Genomic DNA, 20086 nt, shown 5'->3' on the forward strand with positions numbered 1-20086 from the left:
AACTGTTTTCCTCCCATAGGATAACATTGACACTTTATCTCCAAAAAGTTTCAAAGTGTGGAGTTTTGAAACCTAAAAATATTCTTTAAAAATCTCACAAATAACCAAAACGTGTTTACTCACCTGTTGGCAGGAAATGTCCCAGTGCTGAATTTAGGTATCCAGCACTGAGTTAGAAAAGTAATGTAAAAAGTAACTTATCTGCAATTTACTGTGCAAGCCTTTTCATTTCAATGTACTGCTCCAAAACTTTTCTAAGTGTGGAGTTTTGAAATCTGAAAATATTCTTTAAAAATCATGTGTGAGAAAGTGCCATCTTTCTTGCATGTTATGCCCCCACTTTTAGCTGAATTGCTGATGTACTTTTAGGGAAGGAACACAGGCCCTGGGTACCTGATTGGCCGGAGCCCAGGGCACACTCCGTCAAAGTGCATGACAGCCTAAACCCATTTGGCATCTCTGGCCACATGCCAGCCCCTGGTAAATGGCACCATTGGTACCCAGGGCCTTGTGACCAGAGAAGGCCCCTAAGGGCTGCAGCACTTATTGTGCCACCCTTCGAGGCCCTGTACCCTGACACACACACACTGCCTTTGCAGGCTGAGTGTCTGGGTGCAGAACAAAACTGAGTCGACATGGCACACATCCCTGTGTGCCATGCCCACAACACACACTGCCCTGGCATACCTGTTTCCTCTAGCTGGGTGCCCGAGGCCTGTGGTGTGGGTACAGGTGCATGAGCCCTATGCCCCTACAGTACCCAGGTCCATTCCTGGGCACTGTGTGCAGTGCTGCCATATAAGAGTATATGGTGCTGGGCGACCGTCAACACTAACTCCACAGCACCATGATGGCAACACTGAAGACTGAAGTTTGGTATCAAACTTCTCAGCACATTAAACCCGCACTGATGCCAGTGTGGGAGTTAGTGTACAATGCACAACAGAGGGCATCTTAGAGATACCCCCTGAACCTAACTTACAATCCACGTCTTGTCTGAGGGGCTGCCTAGGCTGCCACACAACAGACATGTTGCTGGACACCTGGGTAGAGTGCCTTCTGCTCTCCTGGGCCTGCAACAATACACATCCTGGGCGAGGTGCTAGGTCTCCTCCCCCAGGAGGGGCTTCTCCAGGCCACTTGCTGTACTCAGCAACTGGCCCCCACCGGTTCTGACCCCCACTCTGGCGGGAAGATCGGTGGAAAAACCAAAGTGTGGAAAGGGAGTGTGCCAACCTCTGCCAACCCCACCCCTCAGGTGGGGGAGGCAAGGTGAAGCACATCTCCGGGTTCTCGCCATCTTGAAGATGGGAAGCCCTGCCCAGTCAGGACTAGGCTACTGCCCCCCTCCCACAGGAGAGTGGCAGGATAGGGGGTGTATCCTCCCCAGGGAAGGGACCCATTGGTCCCTGCCCTTTACCTATTTGTAATGCCCCTAAATTTTGTATTTAGGGGCACCCTGAACCTTCCTTCCTCAGATCCAGATTCTGAAGCAAGAAGGTCAAGAAACGAGACCTGCTGTGCAGCTGCTAACAAGAGGAAGACACCAACTGACATGGCCCCAGCCCTACGGGCCTGTCGACACTCGAACAGGCTAAATCCCGGCATCTCCAGTGGCCAGCAACCTCAAAAACCCCGGAGGACCTGACTGCCTTGTGACTCTAACTGGGACTCCCACGAGCAGTGGTACTGCTCAAAGCAAGTAACAAGCCCCTGGCATCAGCCAGGAACTGCGACTCCTACACACTCTGCATCTGCCAAGCCTGGCCTGTGCCGGAGTGAACAAAGCCCACTAGGACATCCACCCCGGCGAATGTGACCCTGAATCCAGCACCCAAGGACCCACCTCGATGCTCCTGAAAACGCCTGCAGCCTCAGAACCAGGGACGCCTTCAACCGCGACCAGCAGAGGGTAAGATATCCCGACTCCAAAAGGCACCCCGGCACCCTGCGGTCCCCTGTGCCCAACTCCTGGGTGCCTACCTATCCTCCAACTACCCAACTTACACCTCGAAGTGGTGGTCGCATCTGAAGAATCTTCGTCCCCGAGCTTGCAGCCTATGTTCGTCCTTGAGCTTCTCCATTGAAATCCATTGAGAGCCCAACGGCTCAAACACCCTGCACCCAGCTGCCCGAGTGCCCCTAGGAGTGCAATCTCTGTCCTAATCTACTTCCCCCATTTGCCCTGAGCAAGTGACCAGGAGCCCAGCTCCCACAGCTGTGCGGCCTGCTAGCCAGCAGCCACCAACCAAGGCCCCCCTGCTTCCCATAGGATAACATTGGGCCTAACTCACTCTGCACCCGGCTGCCCCTGTGCCGCTGAGGGTGTAACAACTGTAGCTACCTGACCCTGGGAGACCCCGGAGTCTATGTCCAGGACCGTAACTCTGCCAGAATAACTAAAACGAATTTACTCACCTGCTATCGGGAGAGATCCCAGTGCTGGATCTTGGTGCCCAGAAAAAGTAACGATAACCCTACTTACCTGCTAAGTGAATTTCCTCCCATAGGATAACATTGGTGATTCTATGTGAAAACGTTTCCAGGTGTCCACTTTTAAAATACAGTAATATTCCTTAAAAATCACAACTGTCACCAAAACTTTTTTACTCGACTGTTTACATGAGATGTCCCAGGACTGAATCTAGGATCCAGTCCTGTGATAAAAGTAATCCAAAAAGTAATCCATTGCATTTAACTAGAAATTCCCTTTGAACTCAATGTATAATTGTGTTTGAAATTGTTGCCTATTGCAACAACTGTCTATTGCATTCAAAAGTCTACTGCACATTGAAAGTATTTATCTAAAGCCTCTCATTCTGAGAGTACATTTTGATACCTATTGTTGGCTCTAAAATAAAACAACTATCTTTTGATACAAAACCATTGGCCTAGAGTTCAGTTATTGTGTGTGTGACCATTTGCTGACTGAGTGTGTACAACAAATGCTTTACACTGTCCTCTGATACTGCCTTACTGCTCGACCAAGCTACCACTTGAGAGTAAGGTTATATCAAACTTTAGCCTCTGCCAAACCTCTGGGGACTGTGGACTCTGTACACACTGTACCTATTTGGGAACAGTATGTTCGAGGCATATGAGCTGCTGCAGTCACATTATTGCATTATATCGCCGCCTAGTGTTGGGTCCGGATGTTGCACGTTGTTGTCTTGGAAGAGTCTTCGAGATCTCACTAGATAGGTGACTCCTCCCCTGGACTACAGTGCGCATGGACAGCTCCTCCATCGTCAGATTGTTTTTTTCCGCCATCTGGTTCGGATGTACTTCTGCGACGCCAGCTTCGACTCCGAAGTTTTCAACTTTCTTCACGGCAAATCCAAGTATCTCGACGGGACTGCTCTCCGGTCGATACTCTAGAACTTTACGAGACTTTATTTCTCATTTCCATCGACGCATGCCTCCGGGCCTATCGACGCCACTCGGTCCTCGGGCCCATGGAAAGGACCCCCTTCAAAAAATGTCCCCAGTGTGGTGCTAAATACCCACACGGATCATCACCCGGTGTGCAACAGATGGCTATCTCCGGAGCATAGAGAAGAAGACTGCTCAGCCTGCGCACTCTTCCGTTCCAAAAAGACGATAAGGAACCGAAGGGCCCATCGACAAGCGATGCAGCGGCACCGGAACCGGACGATATCTTCGACCCCTCGGATGCCGAGGACTCGGACGATCTACAGCTCGTCACAGTCGAAGAATCGGACTCAGATGACCCAATCCCATCGGGGCAGCACGTGAGTACCGATGCCCCTGTCCCAATCACCCCACATAAGGCTCCGGTCAAGACATCGCCACAAGGCCTTCGTCATGATCGAAATATCCCTTCGGAAGCCCCACCCTCGGGCCCGGCTCCGAAGATGCACGAAAAGCCTCCCGGTAGCTCGGGACCGAGCAAACCGTATCTCCCTACACCCAAAATGCCTTTGGCGCCGAGAAAAACACATCCGGCTCCGGCGCCGAAAGACTCGACCGTTCACAAAAACGGCGAGCCGAAGAAAAATATCTAGCCGAAAAAGTTAATCGACCCGAAAAAGACTAACGACTCCAAAAAGGTCACCGAGCCTAAAAGACAGATCGAACCCAAGAAAACGGTCGATCCGAAAAAGGACGTCTAAGTCAAGAAAGCTCCCGAACCGACCAAAAAGGGTTCCCGAGCCAGATAGGTCGAAGCCTACAAACCCTTCGACTCCCAGCAAAAAACACCACAAATCTTCGGTGCCGAAACCACCAAAAACAGAGGAGGAGCTGTTTTTTCCGGATCCTGTCGATCCAAAACAGAAAAGAATCATCATAGACCCTAACACAGGTCATGTGGTGCTCCACAAGAGAAATTCATCCTGCATTACCCTCTCCTATTCCTCTGAAGAGGAAGGACATTGCTACCTCTCCTATTTGGCCTGCCACCCCTCCTCCTCTCTCTCCTATTCTACCTTATGTGCCATACACACCCCCCATGCCTCCACAGCCTGTTGGGGACCCAGATGACGACACAGATAATGATCCACAGGACCCTTATGACGATCCTGATGACCCAAACCCCAACCTGGACACATGGGGAAACCCATATTCACCAGATAACACACCTCTTCTGGACCCCACACCATAACCTTCCAAACCATCCCCTCCTGATGACACCATTGCTTTTCATCAGTTAGTGGACAGGGCTGCTAGTTTCCACGGGGTAGATATGCATGCTGACCCTCTGGAAGAGGATTTCTTGCTAGACACCTTCCCAACCACAGAAAGAAGTGCCCGCACTTTACCCATGCTCAAAGGAGTTTTAAAACATGCACCAGAAATATTCAAAGACCCCATTAGGGCTAGAATACTCAACCCTAGACTGGAAAAGAAATATAGAGCAGCACCCTCCGACCCTACATACATCAAGGGTCAACTGCAGCTAGACTCTTCAGTAGTTGCCAATGCACGAAAGAGGGCAAACTCACAAACCACTGGCGATGCTGCACCACCAGAAAGAGTCCAAACTACTGGAGGCCTCAGGGAAAAGGGTGGCTTCACAAGCAGCCAACACCTGGAGAAGAGGTAACACACAAGCATTGTTAGCTAGATATGACAGAGCACACTGACAAACTAGAGGAGCTACTACAACATCTCCCTGACTCATATAAACAGGCCGCTGATCTTATCCAAGAAGGCAAGTTCATCACTAATGCCTCGATAAAGTCTGCTCTAGATGCAGCCGACACAGCATCTAGAACAGTCAATACAAGCGTAATGTTAAGAAGACACGCCTGGCTTCGCATATCAGGTTTCAAACCTGAGGTGCAAACCACTATTCTCAATCAACCCCTTCACCACGATTTCCTGTTCGGGCCTGAAACAGATGTCCTACTAGACAAGATGAAGGACACTGACACCGCTAAATCTATGGGTGCACTACAGTCTTACCAATCCAAACGTTCCTTTCGTAGATCCTCCTATAGAGGTACAGGGAGAGGGAATAACACACAAACCTCTCAACCTTTCCAAACTACCTCTCAAAACACATTTCACAGAGGCAGAGGAGGATATAGAGGAAACAATACTAAAGGCAGAGGTAGAGGTAACAACAACCGTACCTCCACCACTCCCAAACAGTGACTTATTACACCTGCCTCCAGACCACTTAACACCAGTCGGAGGCAGATTATCACAGTTCCCACCTGTCTGGGAATCCATCACAGCAGACAGGTGGGTGAAGCAAATTATCCATTCTGGTTACTGTCTGGAACTTACATCTACCCCACCCAACATGCCACCCAAACACAGACCAATGTCAGAGGAACATACCATGCTATTGCAACAAGAGGTCTTAGCAATGCTACAAAAGCACGCTATAGAACCGGTTCCCCTGCAGCAACAAGGAAAGGGAGTTTACTCTCTCTATTTCCTAATCCCCAAAAAAGACTGCTCCCTCAGGCCCATTCTCGACCTTCGTCCCCTCAATCACTATATACACTCCGATCATTTCCACATGATCACACTTCAACAAGTACTACCACTACTACAGCAAGGCGATTTTCTCGCCACGCTAGATCTCAGACTCATACTTTCATATACCCATTCATCCCGTGCACAGGAAATACCTCAGATTTGTAGTGCAGGGACAGCACTACCAATTCAAAGTCCTACCCTTCGGGGTAACAACAGCACCAAGGGTGTTCACAAAATGCTTAGCAGTAGTGGCAGCACATCTACAGAGACAACATATTCACGTGTTTCCATATCTAGACGATTGGCTGATAAAGGCCAAATCACATCACCAATGTCTGCAGCACACTGTGACCACAATCCATCTATTACACAATCTGGGATTTTCCCTCAACTACCCCAAATCCCATCTACAACCCTCCCATATACAGCAGTATCTGGGAGCAACAATAGACTCCACAGTAGCAAAGGCTTACCCAGCTCCAGCCAGGATACAGAACATTCAAGCAATGATCCAAAGATTCCAACCTCAGACTCTCTTGCCAGCAAGGGTGTTTATGCAACTCATAGGCATGATGGCATCTTGCATATTCATAGTCCCACATGCTCGGCTACAAATGCGTCCCATACAGGAATGCCTAGCAACACAATGGAACCAGGCTCAAGGGAAACTAAAGGACCTAGTGTTGGACAGTCGTACCCATCGCTCTCTGCAGTGGTGGAACACACAACCTTTCAAAAGGACGACTGTTCCAAGAGCCGGTTCCACAGGTAGTGTTGACAACAGACGCATCACTCGCAGGGTGGGGAGCCCATCTACTTCAACATACAGTGCAAGGTCTATGGACACCGCACCAAAAGATACACCACATAAACTACCTGGAATTACTAGCAATATTTCAGGCAATGAAGGCCTTTCAAAAACACATAGCCAACAAGACTGTCCTAGTCCGGACGGACAATATGACAGCAATGTTCTACATACAGAAACGGGGGGGGGGGACACACTCTCTGCAGCTTTCACGCCTAGCGCAAAGGATATGGAGATGGGCCATTCCACAAAACATCCATCTTCTAGCAGAACATCTCCCAGGAGTGAACAACCAGATTGCAGACCTATTGAGCAGACACAGTCAACAGATCCACGAATGGGAACTTCACCCTGAGGTCCTACTCCCGTTCTTTCAATCATGGGGACACCCAGACATAGATCTGTTCGCCACAAAAGAAAACGCAAAATTCCCATCCTTCGCCGCCAGGTTCCCACACCCGCAGTCAAAGGGCAATGCGATATGGATGAACTGGTCAGGCAGATTTGCATACGCTTTTCCGTCAACCCCACTCATTCCATTAGTGGTACGCAAACTAACGCAACAAACACTTACAATGATCCTGGTTGCTCCCACATGGGCACGACAACCGTGGTACACAACACTCCTAGAACTCTGTCGTCCCTCATCAACGACTACACCTCTCTCCAAAACAACTCACACAGAACCATGGAGAGATACAACACCCAGACCCCAATCAAATGAACCTAGCAATCTGGCTCCTGAAGTCTTAGAGTTCGGATACCTTAACCTGCCTCCTGATTGTATGAATATCATCAAAGAGGCAAGACGTCCCACTACCAGAGCCTGTTACGCAAACAAATGGAAAAGATTTGTTATTCACTGCCAAAATAATCAAATCAATCCACTAGACGTTTCTGTCCAAAACATAATTTATCTGCTACACTAACAAAGATGTAATCTAGCATATTCATCTATAAGATTACACCTAGCCGCTATTGCAGCATACCTCCAGAACAGACAACACGTGTCTCTCTTCCGCATACCACCTATTAAGGCGTGTATGGAAGGACTCAAAAGAGTAATCCCTCCAAGAGCTCCACCTTCCCCAGTCTGGAATCTTAACATTGTACTTACTAGACTTATGGGCCCACCCTTTGAGCCTCTACATTCTTGCGAATTACAGTTCCTAACATGGAAGGTGGCCTTCCTAATAGCAATTACTTCGCTCAGAAGAGTAAGTGAATTGCAGGCACTGACAATTCAAGAACCTTTAATGCAAATACACCAAAATAAGGTAGTTCTCAGGACAAACCCTAAATTCCTACCTAAGGTCATAACTAGTTTTCACATTAAGCAATCAATTGAGTTACCTGTCTTTTTTCAAAAGCCACAGTCAGTAGCGGAAAGGGCACTCCACACACTGGATGTCAGAAGGGCCCTGCTCTACTACATAGACAGAACTAAACCATTTAGGAAGACAAAACAGTTGTTTGTGTCTTTCTGTCAACCTCACAAAGGTAACCCTATCTCAAAGGCAGGAATAGCCAGATGGATAGTTAAGTGCACACAAATATGTTATCAAAAAGCTAAACGCACATTAACTATTCCCCCAAGAGCACATTCCACGCGCAAAAGGGGGGCATCCATGGCTTTTCTAGGGAATATCCCCTTAGAACACATTTGTAAGGCAGCTACATGGTCTACCATACATACCTTCACTAAACACTATTGTGTTGATGTGCAAGCCAAACAACAAGCTTCTGTAGGTCAGGCTGTCCTTAAAACACTTTTCCAAACTACTGCAACTGCCACCGGTAACCACCACTAGAGGAGGAACTGCTATACAGTCTATGCAATAATGTGACTGGAGCAGCTCATATGCCTCGAACGGTAAATGCTACTTACCAGTATGCATCTGTTCTTGGCATGTAGAGCTGCTGCAGTCACATGCCCACCATCCTCCCTGGTGCCGGGCACACTTGCAGTACTAGCTTATTTAGATACATTTACATGGACACCTTTCTTTTCTATTACTATCCTCCATCTTTGCCACAATGGGGCAAAAACAATCTGACGATGGAGGAGCTGTCCATGCGCACTGTAGTCTAGGGGAGGAGTCACCTATCTCGTGAGATCTCGAAGACTCTTCCAAGACAACAACGTGCAACATCCGGACCCAACACTAGGCGGCGATCTAATGCAATAATGTGACTGCAGCAGCTCTACATGCCAAGAACAGATGCATACTGGTAAGTAGCATTTACCATATAGAACCACTTTCTTACATTATGCAAATAACCAAAAAGCAATTACTTACCTATTTCCAGGAAATGTGCCAGTGCTGAATCTAGGTATCCAGCACGGAGTTAGAAAAAGTAACTTAAAAAGTAACTTACCTGCAAGTTACTGAAAAAGCCTATTCATTTCTATGTACTGTATTTGCTAAGTGTTGCATACTACTGCTCCCCTGTAAATATAAGTTAAGTTCTATTGCATTTTCAAACTGTTCTATATCCAGTAACGTATTACTGAAAAGTATTTAATGCTTACCTGTACCAGGCTTGTTTGGTTCTAAAAAAAAAAACGACAGTTTATTTTTATACAAACACAATTGGCCTTGAGTTCAGTTCTTGTGTGTGAATTCATTTGCTGACTGAGTGTGTACATCAAATGCTTAACACGGTCTTCTGATACTGCCTTACTGCTCGACCAAGCTACCACTATTAGAGAGTAAGGTTCTATCTAACTTTACTCTCTGCCTAGCTCTGGGGTCACTTGGACTCTATACACACTATACCTCATTTCGGTGTTGTGTATGTATAGAGCCAGTTCCTTACACATGCCGCTTCTGTAATGTAATAGTGGGAGAACCCAATAAACCCTTGGAGGTTTGGGCAATATCAATAATATCAGGTACAAAGTGCCTACAAGGGCTTTTATTCAGAGCGATTCTTAAACTGGTTTTTTTTATTTAAAAAAAAAAGGAAATTCAATGTCTATAAATTTTGAACCAATACAAATAGATTTAGTAACTTATGCAATCAATGCGCAAAGAATCAAATCGGTAAGAACAAACACTGGGATATCTTTTGATCAATATATTTTTAGATTTATAATTCAATATTTATTGGGTACAAACACTGAAGCTGATTTCAATGCATACAATGAAAAGGGTACAGTACACTTTTACCTACAATTCATAAGTAAAAAAAAAAACATTGAAAATAGATACGCCACAAAATTTCGACATAATTGCTCTGTCAGGAGGCTTGGCACCTCGTCCCAAGATGTGCATTTTCAGGCCCCAGAGAGCAGCAGGCTGTCGGCCCAGGGGTCCAGAAACCTGTCTGGTGGTGGCAGCCTGCGCAGCCACTCAGTCAGGTCACTGGTAGTTGGTTGTTTTTCAGGCTGCATCTCTAAGATGCCCTCTGTGGTTCATTTTACATTAAATCCCACACTGTCATCATTGTGGGTTTAATGTGCTGGGAAGTTTGATACCAAACTTCCCAATCTTCAGTGCAGCCATTATGGTGCTGTGGAGTTCGTAAGGACAACTTCCCAGCACCATTTACTCTTTATGGCAGCACTGTAGGGTTACAGGGCCCAGGAATGGACCTGGGCACTGTAGGGTTACAGGGCTCATGCACCTGTACCTTCACCACTGGTATAGGACACCCAGCTAGAGGGGTGACTGATGTATGCCACGGCAGTGGTTTGTGGGCATGGCGCACAGGGATGTGTCATGTCGTCTGTTTTGTTCTGCACCCAGGCACACAGCCTGCAAAGGAAGTGTGCGCCAGGGTACAGGGCCTCTAAGGGTGGCACAATTGGTGCTGCAGCCCTTAGGAGCCTTCTCTTGTCAGTGCCCTGGGTACATGGGGTACAATTTACCAGGGACCTACCTGTGGACAGAGCTGTCAAGTGGGTTTTGTTTTGGGGACAGAACACAGGCCCTGGGGTTCTGATTGGCAGGACCCCAGAGCACATCAAGTCAAAGAGCATCAGAAACAAAAAAAGGCGGGGTTTTACTGCAACAGAAACCCACTTTCTCACACCCTGTGCAGCTGGTGGTGTATTTTTTGTGATGCTTTAGGATGGCTGCATCAAAACATGTCATGTTTGGTGTCAAACGCTTTGGCATCCTACCCCCACACCACTAACTGGTGTGGGAGTATGATCCCACCCTTCAAGAGGGGTAGACATGTACCCACTGTGGAAACACAGTAGATTCCTGAAAGAGCCCTGGCATCACAAAATGGATGCCACCAGCACAGACACTGGGCTGCCCTCCTGCTGCTGACCGAAACTCGCAGTGGAGGAGGCCCAACAATAGGCATCCTGTCATAGGGAGGTGTCACCACCTTCCAGACAGGATTTAGTGTATTGGGGATGGGTGGGTGCACTCCTAGAGTGCTTTGAAGACCTGCAATGGGGGAGCAGTAGGCTCCTCTGTGCATATGCCAGCTCAAACCAGTTCAGGAGCTACCAGCCCCTGCTCTGGCGCAAAACTGGACAAAGGGAAGTGGGTGTAGCCACCCTCTCCCCTGACCCTCGCATAGGAGTGGTCATAGAGCTAGTCCCTCCCTTTCTTCTAGTATAAGTTGGGGAACCTTTGCCATTGCAAACTAGATATCCCTGGACGACGCTCTGATGAAGAATCCTGGACCTTCGACGTTCCACTACCTTTGGAAGACTGAAAAATCTCCCTTGGAATCAAGGAGTGACTCCCCTGCTTAGCAGGCACCAAAACTTTGAATCAACGGTCGCAAACTTTCCCGTTCCCGCTGAAGTCCCTGCAGCCCCGGAAGTGGATTTCCTGACTTCTCGACAGCCATTGTGAGTCCCCAGCAGAGCTGAGGCAAGTGGACCCCACGAGTGACGAGGAACAGCAATACCCAGGTACTGTGCACTATTGTCGAGTGCAACCCCTTCACGACGTTCTACGAACTTGTGCATTGGACCACGTGTGGTCCAAGCCTCGAGCAGGATTTCCTTCGAAGATCAGAGTTCTACCTCGTCCCGAGTGACCGCGGGCTCCATTGAAGCGAATCCTCCAGAGGCGTCCTCGCGATCCCTTGCCGGTTGGCTTGTGGGTCCCCTGAATACATTTCCACAGAACCAAAGGGCTCCCCTAGTTGCTCCAGGCCTGCCCTGACTTACCCTCGCTGGGTGAGTCCAACAGACCTTTCTAGTCTGCACCGCTGACTTTCTTCACTTTCCACGAGACTTGCTGTTGCCAAGGCTTGTTGGCTCCAATCCGGTCGCCGACACCTCCAGTAAGCTGCAGACTTTGTGGGACACTCCGAATCCAGCTCCTGGTTGTCGTCGACGCCTCCTGGGCCTCGTGGCTGAAGTCAAGACACCCGTGATCACCTGAAATCACCCGACTACCGTGGGCATCCCTCTTCCTGGCCCGGGTCACTGGCAAGTGACTTTGAACACTGTCTCCTCTGCTTTCAGGTGTTGTATCTTCGGAATCCAGCCTTGGATTCCACCAGACACTTCTTCTGTCTTCAGAAGCAGCAAGTCTTCTTTGGCTCCCATTGAAAACGACACCGCGTCCCGACACCAAAAGACACCTATGCAGCCGGCTTCCCTGGGTGAGGTAACTCCAGCACTACGGTGCTCCTGTGGGTGTTGGCTCTAGAACTACTTACCCTGTAACTGACTTGCTTGTAGACTCTCCCGTAGTATCCTAAAACTTTAAAATTCCAACCGTGACTTGCTCCATTGAAGTCTATTGGGATCCGCGGCTGTGTTCTCACACTGCATGCGTCTCCCGTTGGTCCTTTACTTACCTGCCTTGGGTGGATTAGTGAGGCCCCAGCGCTTCTGAAGACCTTAGGCCTTCTCCCTTCTCAAGTCGTTCTTCTTGTACCTCTTTTTTAGTATATGGTCTGGTGCGCCCCTAGGGCCCCAGCCATATAAGTGCTTAATTAGTTGTGAAACGTTGATATTTGCATATGTTCCTGACTTCTAATCTCATAGAGATTAGTAGTGTGTGTCTAGTAATAAATACATATATATTTGATATATATACCTGTGTGGTGTCCTTTCATTTGGTAATTCAAGAGATTATAAGGTAAAACAAGCGGCTTTACATTCCTCAGAGACTTAGCCTGAAGGCTGCTCTCCACAGCTACCACTAGGATAGCTTTCTTTAAAAGGTTGTCTTAAACCTATCTACCATAAGAGTCGAATTGGACTGGTGCAAGGTGTCCCTATAACTAGGAGACAGCATATGCCAGGCCAACTTCTCACAATAAAGTACAAGTATAATTTTACTAAATTGGTCTGGATCTCCTTCTTGAGTTGTGTCCATTATTGATCATGTGAGCAATAAATGTCTTGCACTGTGTTAAGCCTAAGGATGCTCTACCACTCATAGATCACTCTAGTTTTACCTTGAGCCCTGTACACTTCTGGGGAACCCCTGGACTCTGTGCTTGGTATTACCACCTAATGGTAAATTCAGATACAGAGCCAGCTTCCTACAGCATGGTTTTGGTATTAAAGAGCAGTGCCTTCATATTTAAATATAAACCTTCTTTTGAGCCAAAGCTTAGCCAGTAGGATATTTTTTGCTTAAAGTGTATTAAAAAGAAAAGGATCCGATGAAAGAGGTGGGGTCTAGTAATGTGCTCTTAACTGGTTAGTGAAAATTGCACCAGAGCCTAATGAAATGAAATTAAACAAAACTCCTCCTAATTTGGCCCTCACTGGTCATTTCCTGATTCTGGTATTTCTCCGGAAGGCTGCAAGATTGTCTGCTGTGACGGAAGCAAGACCCCTTCTAGTCTGGGGGCCTCCTGCAGTGCAGGGGTCTGGTTTCGACTTATTTTGCCAAATCTGATATTGATGTCCAGCCTGGCCCCGTTCTAAATAGGAGTTTGAGACCAGGTAAGTTCCTGTTCCCCTGGAGCTCTCCTCACACCCCTATTGGTCAAGGACCCACCTTTACGTTAATATATAGCTGCTTAGGCCTGTTTATAACCCATACCAGCACACTTCCCCCTGTGACATTTGTCCCGCTTTTCTTTCAGTCCAGCCCTTGTCCGAAAGGTTCATATTTGGCCAACTAGACTTTTTACTTAACAAGCCTCTCTGTGGTGGATAATGTCAGAGGCAGGAATACACAACATTTTTGTGGCTGGATTTTTGTCTATTATGTAATCGGTTTTGAAAAATTAGGTCCGGTTTTAATACCAGGCGATTCCTGATGCAAACGAGCAAGTGGTTCCTGTTGAGTTACTACTTTCTCCTTGTGGGAAGAATGTTGTTGCCATTTCCCCAAGACAAAAATAGAGCACATGTTGGCTCCTGAAGATCCTGAATGGAATGCTTATAAACATTTTCAGCCTTCTAAAACATTTCATATTGAAAGGTTAAAACCGTGGTCTTTCAACATCTGATTCATCTGCTTCTTATTTTTATTTTTCATCTCCATCCGGACTAAGTCCTTTTCTTGGTATCCTCTGTCAGGCAGTGGTTACTTGGTAGGATCCTATGTAGGTGTTGTCATTTAGAACTTTTTTGCCCCAGGACCAGCAAGATTTGCGCTAAGTTAAACGTACTATTTGGACAGTTGACTCTTTAGATGGGGAAGGCTAGCACTTAAGGTATATTCCAAAAGATGGTTCCATTTAGAAACTTTCACAGTAAGACACCATAAACGTTTAATATTCATACCTATTCATAACTTTGAAATTATTTTTAATCACTTAAGTTGAGCCGATACAAATAGAATTGATCCAAAGGAACTGAAGGTGGTGTTTCTGTGGTTGATCAGAAGCAGGATGAAACGCAAACTTTGGTAATATATCATTCAACATGTCTGTTAGAGCTCATTGGTGGTGGTTGCTCACAAAGCCTTTTATCTTTTTTCTTATACAGATGCTGTTATTTACACACATACGACTGGCTCACGGCTTTTCCATACACAAGAAAAGGTTACAGGCTGTCCAGGCAAGACTGCACGCAATTTCTATACTAGGTAATTAAACCGTGCTGTGCAACTCGTGCCCGTGTCTTTCTGCTGTGCTTGATTTGTATCTGATTATTCAATATTCCTGAAGGCTGGTGTTTAAATGAAGTTTAAGGGTGGAATAAAAGGTTGCACTGTACAGTGAAGTATACATCCTGCCAAGGAGAGCAGCTTTTAGTTTTTGATTTTGAGGTTAGGCTTGATCAAGGTGGCCTGGACTGCTGCTGACAGCCAGAAACCTCAAAATAGAGGTTTCTGGTCTTGATACAGCGTAGTTCACCCAAAGCTGGTGCTCGATTAATTCTGCGCTTACTTAAATTTACCGTCCACAACTAGTGCCTCAAGCTCTATGAACTTATGTGCTAACACACATCACAAATTGGGCTAGACTGTGTCCCAAGACCATCTAGTTTCCATAAGCAAATCATTTATAAATGTCATGTTGTACAACATTTTTTAAATATTCCACCTGAAAGCTATAATACGCCATCTGTTGTGAACATTATTGGGAAAAAAAGTAGCGTTTCTCCCATGTTGTGTAGGAGCGTGTGGTCCTGTTAGACTGCAAACTGTCAAAGAGCACCCGTGCTACATTTATGCATGTCATTCTTCGAGGCTTTGTTAGCAAGATTTAAGCGTGCTAATGCTTTTCTACTTTTTGTGATCAAGAATGTATGATGACTGAAAACGCTGCTTTGTAATATCAGTCTGAAGGTTAACTACTGCACATGACCATAAATGTCGTCTTTTTTGTTGCACTCCTGCAGTTAACTGCATATTGGGATGCTTAATCCTCAACAAGGGTGTTCATGAGACACTTGGTTTATTTGACGTGATGACTGGCACATGCCCCTTGACAAAGTTTTGTCGCTTACTTTTGTTAAAAAGTTAGTATTTGTCAGTCGGCTGTAATCTGGTTTAATGTCTGAAACTATAGTATGTCCATAGAAGGGGTTTTTCTTTACATTTTCCCTTGAACCCATGAGCAATTTCCAGATGCATGTAGGAGTTTTGCTAATTATGGCACATATCGTTTTCTTTGGATTTCACTTTGCACTGTACTCTAGGCACACATAGACTTCTACTCTGCCTCCTTCAAGTGGTGGGAAGTGGCTGGTAGGCAAAACATGAAATCTGTTCTTTAAAGAATGCTGTTTTGATTCTTGTTATAGGAATGTCCCTCTATCCGCTTGAGCTCCACATGTTCATATATGTCACCAACCTTTAACACCGCTCTGGTCTGCTCTCTCACTTCCTGCTGGGACTTGATATATTATCTGAAAGACAATTAGTTATGGATTCCTCACCTTAGAATTACCCGCAGGCGTCCGACTGGATCGGGAGAGTTTTTTCCTCCGCAGTACCCTGTGCGTCGGTAGGTGGCGTTGGTCGACTCCACGTTAGTCGTTAGCGTGGTGGTCGCCGGAATGACGTTGCGTTATCTACTTGGACGCCGCCCCTGCGTGTTGACGTTGGTTCTTTCTTTATCTGCGCCAGCCAGCGCAGATCCTGAGAGCGGTACTTCGAGCCACTTTTTTACTCTATTTTGGTGACTTTGTCGTCTTATGAGTGGTGCACACTTGTATCATCTCGACAGACCGGTTTCAAGCCTTGAGGCTCCTGCCACAAGCTGATGTCAGTGACGGATCCCCATCTTGTATGCCTCTAGTGCCTGGAGCCCGACCACGACCTTAAGTCATGCTCTGACTGCCGGGCTACGGCCCGAAGTCTTTGCAGAAGCAGTCCCGAAAACGTCTGGGGGCCTGGCAGTCTGCTCTGTGCCACTAGGGATCCTAGTCTAGAGGGAGTTTGCGGGACCGGCCGTGGAGCCATTGCAACCATTCCTTGCCAAAGTCTTCGGGTAAGTTGAAGCACAAAAAGAAGGCGAAGAAGCAGTCGTTCTTCGCGTTCTCCACATCCGTCGGCCGATGCGCATAGTAGTCGTCCGGCTCCGCCTGTGGAGCCTGTTGGGTCAACACCAAGCCTCGATGCCTTTTTGGGAGCCGGAGCCCTGCAGACTCTGCTGGGGGCTCTAGGCCTTCAATACCGGCGGGTCTGGTACCACAGGGCCCAAGGCCTGGATCCAGATCGGCGCCGGTCGACCTCAAGACACCTCTGGCCCTGCCAACGCTGGTTCTCTTCCAGGGGATCCTCATCAATAGTCATAAGCACTGAATATTCCCGCCCATGTGCGGGGAGCCCGGAAATAATAAAATTATATATGTAAAAACCATACATATATATCATTTTTTCCAAGCAAATGCAGCCCCCATAAAAGGCTAGACAATGTATATATAAACATCCAACAAAACCTATAGGTATAATAATACACCTAAATCTCTTTTTTTTTTTTTTAATGAGGTAAAAACACTCATGAGAAAGAAAAGAGAACACTGTGAAACACAGATCACAAAAACATTCGCCCGACGCCGAAGGAGAGCCAGATTAAGGATGCGTCCTCTCCAGCAAGATCTCGAGGACAAATGGGACCATAGGAATTCCCTGTGGGAAGAAAGTTTGCCTTTACTCAGCTGCCAAACAGTCAATCAAGTGGTGGTTGAAGCCATCCAATCTACAGGTGGGAATTCTCTTCCCCCAGGAACCACCAACTCAGACCTTAATCACCGACGCATCCCTTCAAGGCTGGGGTGCGCATCTCGGATCTCTGCAAACCCAGGGGCGGTGGTCCAGCAGCGAGCAGTTGTACCACATCAACCTGCTGGAGCTCAGGGCAGTCCACCTAGCCCTCAAAGCGTTCCTGCCTGCGATCAGGATGAGTACCGTTCTAGTACGGACGGACAATACCACCACAATGTACTTTCTGAACAAACAGGGGGGGCACTCGATCCAGGACGCTCTCGCTGGAAGCTCAGTCCCTGTGGCACTGGATCCTAGCACGGAACATCTCGTTGAAAGCGGTGCACCTGCCAGGAGAACTCAATGTGCAAGCGGACTTACTCTGTCGTCATTTTCAAGAACCAGAGGACTGGGTAATAAACAACGAGGTGTTACACATCTTCGGGGAATGGGGGCATCCGCAAGTGGACCTCTTCGCGGACGAGCACAACACAAAATGCCGAGGCTTCGCCTCAAGATGCCATCGGCCAGGATCCATAGGGAATGCCCTTTTGATCAATTGGTCAATGACATTTGTGTACGCTTTTCCGCCTCTCCCACTAATCCCCAAGGTAGTGAACAAGCTGCAGAATTCATCTACCAAGATGATCCTCATAGCACCGGACTGGCCGAGGCAGTGGTGGTACACGGATCTCCTACACATGTCGATCCGACCTCACAAACGGCTGCCGTGCAGGCCGCACTTGTTATCCAGGATGCAGGAGAAGATTTACCATCCCAGCCTTCCCTCGCTGAGCTTAACTGCATGGCTCCTGAAGTCCTCCAGTATGGCCATCTGAACCTTCCCCAGGAGTGTATGTCCATACTGAAGGAAGCCAGGAGGCCTTCGACTAGACACTCTTACCTCTAAGTGGAAAAGGTTTTACATATGGTGTTGTCAACATCACTATGATCCTACAAAATGCCAGGAGGATGTAATTTTGCCCTATCTTCTACACTTAGCGAGGGCGGATTGAAATTTTCATCCATCAAAGTTCACCTAGCAGCCATTACAGCATATAGGCGCTCTCCAACGCAGCAGTCATTCTTCAAGCTGCAGGTGGTGAAGGATTTCTTGCAGGGTCTCAAGAAAGTGTATCCCCCTGTTAGGCCTCCCTCACCTTCTTGGAAGCTAAACTTGGTTCTGTCAAGGCTCATGAGTTCGCCTTTTGAGCCTATACATAAGGCTACCTTACAGCACCTTACATGGAAAACAGCCTTTTTAATAGCTATCACTTCAGCACGGAGGGTCAGTGAGATACAGGCCATTTGTTCTAAAGAACCCTACACTATGTTTCATCTTAATTGGGTAGTGATGAGGACTCATCCATCTTTCTTGCCAAAGGTGGTGTCGGACTTTCATGTCAATCAGACCATCTCCTTGCCTACCTTTTTTCCCAACCCCTCCTCGCCTGCGGAGAGGACGTTGCATTCTTTAGATGTCAAAAGGGTCATAAAATTCTACCTAGATAGGACTAAGGCTGTCAGGAAATCTGATCAATTGTTTATGAACTATGGTGTTGTCTGCATGGGTTTTGCTGCTTCCAAACGTTCCATTGCTAGGTGGATTGTTTCATGTATTAAATTGGCCTACCAACTGGCCCAGAAGCCGTTGATGGCGCGCCCTAAGGCACATTCTACAAGGGGAAAGGCGGCTACCGCTGCTTTTCTCAATCACGTCCCACTCTCCGAGATCTGCAAGGCAGCTACTTGGAGATCTGTCCATACCTTTACCAGACACTATTGTCTGGATTCGGACACCAGAGCAGACACTCGTAGGACAAGCCTCCTTGAGGAATCTGTTCAATAATTAAACAGTTTCATGTTTTTTCTTACTCCATGTATAGTACAATTTTTGCATTTGCCTGCAGGTGGAAGGTGGGCTTGCTATTCTATTCAGTGCTTATGACTATTGATGAGGATCCCCTGGAAGAGAAGGATAAGTTACTTACCTGTAATCCTAGTTCTCTTCGAGGGGTATCCTCATCAAAGTCATAAGCAACCCACCCGCCTCCCCAGGCAAATGAGGAGTGTATTTACCATGGAAAAGATGTATCTTTGTGTTTAGGGCTATGGTCCCGCAAAGAACAACTGACCAAATGTCACCCCTGAGGCATGATGGGATACTACCGTCAGGGCTGCCTTAAAGGCACGGTGCCAGTTTTTACCTGTACAGAGCTTTTCAGTCTCTATGGTATTGTATTGCAATGCAGCCTGCAGGCTAACAATGTTTTTGTGATCTGTTTCTCAGTGTTCTTTTCTTTCTCATGAGTGTTTTTACCTCATTTACAAAAAAAAAAAAAAAAAAAAGATTTAGGTGTATTATACTTATGTTTTGTTGGATGTTTATATATACATTGTCTAGCCTTTTATGGGGGCTGCATTTGCTTGAAAAAAATGGTATATGTTTATACATATACAGAGCTGTATATATGTATGGTTTTTACATATATAATTTTATTATTTCTGGGGTCCCCGCACATGGGCGGGAATATTCAGTGCTTATGACTTTGAGGATACCCCTGGAAGAGAACTAGGATTCCAGGTAAGTAACTTATCCTTGTGTCACCTGCCGATGTCGACCCTGGCCTCCCCGCTCAATGTGGACACGCTGCCGGACCGACGCTGACCAGTACTTTTGTACCCCTGTTCTCCTCTGGTGTTACCCATCGCCCTGAGTGGCTACCAGAAGAGGGCGAGGAGGACTGGGAGGGGTCTGGACCCTCTGATAGACCAGTGGGAA

The 20086-nt window shown here is 47.1% G+C and overlaps 1 protein-coding gene across 5 annotated transcripts in view; it reads left to right on the forward strand.

Annotated features, from left to right (window-relative positions):
• HUWE1 (HECT, UBA and WWE domain containing E3 ubiquitin protein ligase 1) overlaps positions 1–20086 on the forward strand; it is a 1878220-nt gene that overhangs the window by 192610 nt on the left and 1665524 nt on the right. For all 5 annotated transcript variants that reach the window (XM_085629865.1, XM_085629862.1, XM_085629866.1 and 2 more), the window contains one exon: positions 14637–14736. In XM_085629865.1, coding sequence (XP_085485991.1) covers positions 14637–14736 — 100 coding nt within the window. The remainder of the gene's footprint in view (positions 1–14636; positions 14737–20086) is intronic.

Source organism: Triturus cristatus, chromosome 10 (assembly GCF_964204655.1).
Source record: "Triturus cristatus chromosome 10, aTriCri1.1, whole genome shotgun sequence".
Taxonomy (NCBI): Eukaryota; Metazoa; Chordata; class Amphibia; order Caudata; family Salamandridae; genus Triturus; species Triturus cristatus.